The sequence below is a fragment of the Silurus aristotelis genome, assembly GCF_946808225.1.
Source record: "Silurus aristotelis genome assembly, chromosome: 16".
Taxonomy (NCBI): domain Eukaryota; kingdom Metazoa; phylum Chordata; class Actinopteri; order Siluriformes; family Siluridae; genus Silurus; species Silurus aristotelis.
In genome coordinates this window covers 49,062-57,418 of record NC_139589.1, presented here as the reverse complement: position 1 = coordinate 57,418, position 8,357 = coordinate 49,062, and the positions used below count along the sequence as shown (strand labels likewise).

The 8,357-nt window shown below is 39.9% G+C and overlaps 1 protein-coding gene across 1 annotated transcript; it reads right to left on the bottom strand.

Annotated features, from left to right (window-relative positions):
• Nucleotides 1–1,061: 1,061 nt before the first annotated feature.
• drd1b (dopamine receptor D1b) lies at nucleotides 1,062–4,121 on the bottom strand. Its single transcript, XM_083564394.1, has one exon. The coding sequence runs from the start codon at nucleotides 2,906–2,908 to the stop codon at nucleotides 1,571–1,573; it is 1,338 nt and encodes a 445-aa protein (XP_083420520.1). The 5' UTR covers nucleotides 2,909–4,121; the 3' UTR covers nucleotides 1,062–1,570.
• Nucleotides 4,122–8,357: the final 4,236 nt, after the last annotated feature.

Below are 8,357 nucleotides of genomic sequence, written 5' to 3'. Positions count from 1 at the left end.
TGAGTCCAAGGGGAGGGGCTAACACTTTATAAACCAGTCTCCCAATTCAAAAGGGGGGGGGGGGGGGGTGGAGTTGTAGGAGTGGTGCATTGTAGTGAATGCACATGAGCAGGTGCACCTATTTTGTATATAGTTTTCTTTACTTTCATCATAATTGTCTTTGTTTTGTTATTTTGCCACTTTTTCTTTCATGGGGTATTGTATATAATTTGGACTTTGCACTTGAGCACGCTGTAAATAAACACCACTTTACACGGAACATCACAGCGAGTATTGCCATCATTTGGGTAGAAGGTGAACCCGTAAGGCCGCTCTACCACATTTGGTGTCAGAAGATATATCAGAAGATATGTGTTTGAGCATAAGTCCCTGTATTTTATCTTTAACTTTGATTTATGTGTGGATTATTAAACACAAAACAACACAACAACCAACATAAGAGAAGGTACAGTTAGTTTAAATAACTTAGACTTGTGATGAAGCTCCAGGCAGTTAAATGGAAACCTGAAACTTTTTTCTATTGTGTCTTCTGTATATATTTTTATAATAACATCGCTCCCCATATCCTTCTGAAACACCAAGTGGATTAGAATAACATTAATTCATAACTTGTATACATTTATATTTAGACCATTGTAGCCAAATACAGTACTATAGTACTCAACTGTGGATGTTCAATTAATATAATTGCAACAGTATTATTATGATTAACTCAGATCTCCTGCATTGATCCTGATCTTACATTCTGGATCAGTCATAAACAGTGTTCATAAATTTTCTTTTACTGTAAGTTTCCAGAACATATTGAGGCCCAACAGAGATCCAGAACAGTCTTTGTGTATTTACACAGAGCTTGTATTCCTTTTCTGTCTCAATGAAAGTGTTACTGCAATAATAAATTCTACCCTATAGAATTCTATCTATTATTAATTTATACACATAATTCAGACAAATAAAACATTGACCTTCCAAAATAGTTTTTAAAATTAACTTTAACATTATTTTTATATGAAGAACCATTTTGTTGTTATTGCACTGAGGAACAAAAGCAAAAGTGCACGAAAAGAAAAATTGTGTTTATTGCTGAAGTGAGATTTACATCAGAGTGGCTGAATATTCAAATTCCAATCACAAACATTTGGTGATTTCTTTCAGCTGTTGTGACAGAGGAATTTGAGCACACACATTAAAGCACAGGTAAAATAACAAGCAGCATGTGGAGTTCTGTCTAATCCAACACTAATACACAATAATAAAAATATACACTACTGAAAGAACATACTGCTGACAGGAAATACACAGAATTCACAACTTGTGTATTTTCGATTTTATTTCACCTGCTAAAGTAATTCTGCCACAAATATACAAGCGCTCATATGTGAACACTTTTAAAATGTGAATCAGGTTTATATATAAATGCAACCTGTTAACTTTGTCAACACAAGCTGTCTCCACATAAAGTGCTCCAAAAGGAAAATATATTTTTGAAAACTCACCAGATGTTTATTCTGAACCAAGTGATCTTTTAAAGAGGTGATTTTTGTGCTGCTAGCTCTTAATACCATTAAGTTCAGCAAGGTATACATTTGTGCTGCCCATTTTGTGTAATGGGGTTAATCTTTTCCAAAGAAATATCAGCATCACTGTCCAGGTTGTCAGACATATAAGGGGAGAGATGCACCAGGGACTTAACCCCAAAATTCTCTTCTTTCTTTTGAACCTCCTCATCCTGGCATAGTATGCTATGTGGGATCACATGGCTGCTGTTCCTACCACCTTTGGAGATTAGGCCCTTGGGCTGAAGGTGTAAGACCTGTTTGAATGCTTCGTTGTTGATGTTTACAATCTCAATAGAGTTGCTTCCAGGGCAGACATTTTGGCAGCCCAGAAGGGAAGAAAATGCTTTGCGGAATTCAGCATTGAAGGCGTAGATGATTGGGTTGAGTGAGGAGTTAGCCCAGCCAAACCAGACGAAGACATCAAAGGTAGTTGTGTTTATGCATGGGAAGTCCACGCTTTCATTGGGCTCGCAGAAAGGCACCATGCAGTTGAGGATGAAGAAGGGAAGCCAGCAGAAAACAAACACCCCCATGATGACCGAAAGTGTCTTGAGGACTTTAGTTTCACGCTTAAAGGAAATCTTAAAGGAGCTTTCAGAGTCTATGCTGCTGCTGTTGCCCATGCTGCTGTAGCGGTTTTTGGCATGTTCTGCTGCTCGCTCCAGGGCGGATATCCTGCGAATTTGCTTCTGGGCAATGCGGTAAATGCGGGTGTAGGTGACAATCATGATGGCTACCGGAATGTAAAAACTGATGAGGGAGGAGGAAATGGCATATGTTCGATTGAGACTAGAGTCACAGTTGTCTTGTGAAAGTTCAGCATAGGTGCTGTTCAGTTCATTGTAACGTGCACTTTGTGTTTTGTGCCAATTCAGCTGCACAGGAATGAAGGAGATAAGAACAGACAAAGTCCACGCCACACTAATCATGATGAATGCCACCTTGGGTGTCATTTTGCGCTCATAGCGAAACGGGCTGGAAATGGCCCAATATCGGTCCACACTAATGACACATAGGTTCAGGATTGAAGCAGTAGAGCACATGATGTCAAATGCCACCCAGATATTGCAGAAAGCACCAAAAGGCCAGAATCCCACAATTTCTGTAGCTGCCTTCCACGGCATCACCAAACTGGCCACCAGTAGGTCTGAAATGGCCAGTGATATAACAAAGAAGTTAGTGACGTTGGAACGCAGATGGCGAAACTTTGTGACAGCAGCACAGACCAGAGTGTTTCCCAGCAGAGTGGTGAGGATGAGGAGAGAAAGAAAGCAGCCAGTCAGAACACGCTTTGATGAATCACGTCGCACTAAATCGCTGTCAAGAACCGAGGAAAAATTTACATCCATGACTTTTTCACTGAGTAACAGCAGCAGTCACCCCATAATTACACGTTCAAAGGAACAGGGAAGAATCACAAGAGCAGAATAAACCTGTGACTCAAAGCTCTGATCATCCACATCAAGATCACTGTTGCAAATATGTTCTAATTATTTAACATTACCTTTACAGAAGCCATGAAATTGTGTTCCATGTTCCAAAGCCAATTCAACGTGTTACAACAAACTGATTCAGTTACTCTAACAGGCTGCTGGTTTCCTCCCAGTTGCGCAACATTTTCCCTCCAGCATGTTTAAGTGAATGTGTCCAAGCACAATCATCAGCCTTCCATTCGAGCTCATCGATGTGTTCTATTGATCCGGATTTGCTCTCTGTTGTTCTGATTTCTCCATGAAGCGACCTGCTCTAATTCTTTTCTGAGGCTGAGAAAGAAAAAAGAAATAATGTCATTCATGTGTCTTATGTCCCTCTGTCACGTGGCTTCTGTCCCTCTGTCATGTCTTTCCAATCTGCGTTTAAAAAATCTTCCCGTCCCGCAGTGGCCCCGACACTTTACTCCACATTACCGGGTTCTGTGTCACAGAATTGTCCTGATTGACATTGTCCCCAGACAGAATGTCTGTTACGGCAGTGGACGGAATTCTCAGTCATGCGCTCCGAAATCTTCGGTTTGGAATCGCGTGCGCGTAACGGAACCGGACTGGAAAATCTCCGAAGGGAAATTCAGTTGGATTTTGAGAAAATAATAGTATAATTTAAAAAGATTGTTATCTTCTGCCTTCACCGTGACTAAGAGCAGATCTCTGTCCTTCTCAGCATCTGGAAATCCAGTGTCTGAATTTACTGCTGCTCCGGTTCCGGTCACCCGAATGATTTTTTTCCGGTTACTTCATTAATTGTCTTAGTTTAGGAATGCAGCACTCACTCAGTCTTCTCCTTCTTTTCCTTTAGGGTCTGGTTTGGTGGATCTGTCGGAACCGAACCGAACTGAACCTTGTGTTTTCTTGCAGGTTTTTTTTCTTCCTTTTGTCATTTTAAAGGTTTTTACGTCCACAGACGTTATAAGGTGAAAAAGAGGTCCCTTTTCCGCTGATTATTCTGGAAGCTAATTTGCATCAGGTGCAGTTGTGAGCTTTTGTGCTGCGATGAGGAGAAGATCTGATACAGCTCCAGATTTAAATTGAACTGTTGGATGAGGCCACCTGCTGGAGCTCCATTAATAATTACTATAGTTTTATGAATGAGTTAAATCCGAGCAGTGGGTAAATCAGACTTCACCACATCCACACTAATAAACTCACATAAACTTAGTGTGGATTGTAATAAACATGATTAACAAACGAAGACACAACACACTATGGGCTACTTTCCTGCGATAACCATGTGGCATCCACTTTCCTATATCTTCTTCTTTCAGCAGCTCCCATTAGGAGTCTTCACAGCGGATCATTTGTATCCATACCCCCCTGTCCTCTACATCTGCCTCTTTCACACCAACTACCTGCATGTCTTCCCTCACCACATCCATGAACCTCCTCCTTGGTCTTCCTCTTTTCCTCCTTCCTGGTGGCTCCATCCTCAGCATTCTCCTACTGATATACCCCATGTCCCTCCTCTGCACATGTCCAAACCATCTCAATCACACCTCCCTAATCCTGTCCATCATCGTCACTCCCAACGAACATCTTAACATCTTCAGTTCTGCTACCTCCAGCTCCACCTCCTGTCTTTTACTCAATGCCACTGTCTCTAAACCATACAACATCGCAACCCAGCCATTAGGGTTGCACAAGTCAGTGCACCCTTTGGTTCAGTCCAAAACCTGGATAAATGGGAAGGGTTGCATTAGGAAGGGCATTTAACGTAAAACGTGCCAAATCAAAAATGCGGATTACTTTTCTATGTACTGATCTAAAATTGCATAAAGTATCATTTTAAATGCAACTGGATTTGACAAACTCCAGAGATATATTTTGTCAGACCAGTGCCACTGGTTTAGTTCAGGATCAAACCTCAGACACTGGAGCTGCAGGAGCTTTATGTAAAATACATGTAAAAAGTTTATGCTCCCCAGTTAAACTTCAGGATTTGATAATGTTTGTTATTTAAAATGTAATGACAACCAACAGAAATGTAAGTAAATCAAAGATAAAGTTTATGGGGAAAAGGGTGGAGACTGTGGTGAAGGAAAAACTCACCGAGATGCAGAAGGAAGAAACCTTGAGAGGAACCAGACTCAAGAGTGAACCTCATCCTCATCTGGGTGCCACCAAATGTCCATTTATTACAGATAAACGATGCAGACATTTGACATTAACTCTACAGTTTAAATCCATCTTCAAAGCTCCTGTTCTTACTCTGGAATTTCATGAAACCACCCAAGGCATTTATGAGAAACCATCTCCAGCTGCACAGAGTGGCTTCCAAACGAAGAGAACATCATTCAGAGTCAGCCCAGGACGAAGTGGGAAGATCCGAGGAGGGGAGAGGAACAGGAACAGTGATCACTGAAACCACATGAGCATGTTTAACTTTACCGAGGGAGAGAGAGAGAGAGAGAGAGAGAGAGAGAGAGAGAGAGAGAGAGAGAGAGAGAGAGAAGAGGGTGACAGGAAGAGAAGGATATGGATTATTAAGTCTCCTGATTGTTGTATGAAAGTTAATGTCACTGTGTAGTTTGGACTCTGGTAAGATTCACTCTGGCAGCAGAACTAAAAGGGAGAAGCAGAAAGAAACACAGACATGAGGATCTCTGGGATAAGAGACGACCCACCACACCACCATCAACAAACCTGAGTGAACGTGTGAGAGTGAGGAGACGACAGCATCCAAATATCCCAGTTCACCAAACACTCCATATCCATGATCCCTCCAGATCTGCTCCTTTACCTCACAAACACCTACTGACTAAAGACTCCACTAAATAAATGTGTTCAGCCTCGACTTGAACACTGAGACTGTGTCTGAGTCCCGAACACTGATTGGAAGGTTGTTCCATAACTGTGGGGTTTATAATAGAAACATCTGCCCCCTGCTGGAGTCTTCATTATTTGAGGTACCAACAAATAGCCTGCACCTTTTGATCTAAGTAGGCGTGGAGGATCATCCTGGTACAGAAGTTCACTCAGATACTGCGGCGTGAGAGTGTTAAGTGTTTTATACGTCAGTAGTAGTATTTTATAATCAGTGTGAGATGTAATTGGGAGCAGTGTAGATGATTAAAACAGGGCTGATGTGATCATATTTTCTAGATCTAGTGAGGACTCTTGCTGCTGCATTCTGAACTAACTGAAGCTTATTTCTGCACTTACTCCAACACCCAGACAGTAAAGCGTCTAAGTAGTCTAATCTAGATGTTACAAAAGCATCTACTAGTTTTTCTGCATCCTGTAACGACATCATATTTCTAATTTTAGCAATATTTCTAAGGTGAAAGAAGGAGATCCTGGTGATATTATTCACGAGAGACTCAAAGGAAAGACTCGAGTCAATAATCACACCGAGGTCTTTGACTGCTGTACACACTGAAACAGAAACACCATCCAGAGATGCTACAGAATCTAAAAGTTTGCTTCTAGCTGCATGTATATTGTCTTGTTTAATCTAAGGTAAATGTGTTGTGTTATTTATGTCTGTACTTTTGAGAGTCACTAACGGCTGGAACCAAATTCCTTGTGTTATGTCCTTGAGATAAATCGGCATGAACACATTCCAAAATGTTGTGGAAAGCCACCACAGAAGCATGGAATCAGTTATACTTGCAAAGGGAAGACCAACTCCATATTAATGTCTGTGTTTATAAAACAGTGGCATTACAGTCTGCGTTCAGGTGTCCCAATACTTTTTACCAATATTGTGTGTGTGTGTGTGTCTGTGTGTGTACTTTTTGTATCCCAGCATTGAATTAATTGCTGCTCCTCACTTTAGACAACAACAAACAAGAAAGAAATAATGAAGTTGAAGGTCAGAAACTGTGTGGTGGCTTATAAAGGGAAATATTTATAATTTTTACATTTTGGCTTCTGTTTTTTTAGAGAGGTTGGAATTCATTAAGGAATATTTGTTAATTGATCAACACTAAGCACTTCATCCTGTTCACTAAGAATCTAAGGCAGCAATTTATTTTTCTTTTGTAGAATTAATGCACACTTTTTTCGCACATTTTTCAATAGATGTGCTTTTACAGAGAACAACAATCTAACTGTTGTGTGATGAGAGACCATTTCACCCTCTGTAACACACTTTTAAGCAAATAAATAAGATATTATTACAATCACACTGTGCTGTTTCACGTCTCTCCCAAGCCTGAGGAACAAAATGCAAAAATGTACACTGTTTATACCTTTATTAGAAATGATTCTTCTGCACATTTTACTCTTTTTTTTAACACATTGAGGCAATATTGTAGATAAAAGTCAAAATATAACAGTTCTTATTAACAGTCAAAACTGATCGGGTATCTGTTTATCCTGCATTAATAAAAATCTGCTGCACTGCTAATTTGTCTGTTTAGAATTTGTAAGAACCTCCATTCTGTTTCTTCAATTTATTTAATCCAAACCTCCACTGTTACATTTTTATTTTCCACAAATTTGTAGGAAAAAAAAGAATGAGGTTAAACGTGGACACAGGGTTTCTGTCCGTGCCTTGTTGCAAAGAGTTTTATAAAATTGTTCTGTAGCATTCTGAAAATCGTGTGTAACTGTAGTGCCAGTAAACGTCAGGAAACTGTGCCCAAACAAAGAGCATCATAAGAACGAGCTAGAAAAGTGTGAATGATTACAGAGTCTACATTAACAGCATGTTGCATAAGTGTTTTTCTGCATTATTTTACAGTTGGAAATGTAAATGGACTTGTGATTATATTATGGAATTCTACGTTATGGTTCTTTGTTATACTTGACTACTGGTCACTGAGTCACTCCTGCTTACTGCTGTGTAATAATGAGTTGAGACGTTTTACTTATGTGAGACAGAAGGAGACTAAATGATAAAAGTTCTCCACACCATGTCTTCACTGATCCAATATTTACCTAATGTGTATTTAACTAATGACTCAAATAGTTTATCTTTTAGATAAAACAGATCATTGTAGCTTTAAGGTTTATCATACAGTACATAGCACCCCTTTATCTAGAGTGACTCACAACCGAGCAGTTGAAGGGAATCACCCAGCAGTAGCAGCTTGGAGGCACTGAGATTGGAACTTGTAACCTTCTGGTCCAGTGTCTAAAAGTTCAGTATGAAAAAACAGCTGCACACTGCATAACATCTGGACAAGAAGCTCCAGTGCAATAAAAGTGCAGTAACAGTGCACACTTTTAAATAATAAACTCAGCATGGACTTTGTATGTTTAATAAAGTTTGCAGTTATAAAATCACCTGATCACCTGACCACTGCTGCTGCCTATAAACACTGAGCATCAGCTCTGTTTCAGGGTTACCGGAAGTCCTTTA

Bases quoted from the DNA above. Each gene is read 5' to 3' on its own strand.
- drd1b (XM_083564394.1), bottom strand. From the start codon at position 2,908: ATGGATGTAAATTTTTCCTCGGTTCTTGACAGCGATTTAGTGCGACGT.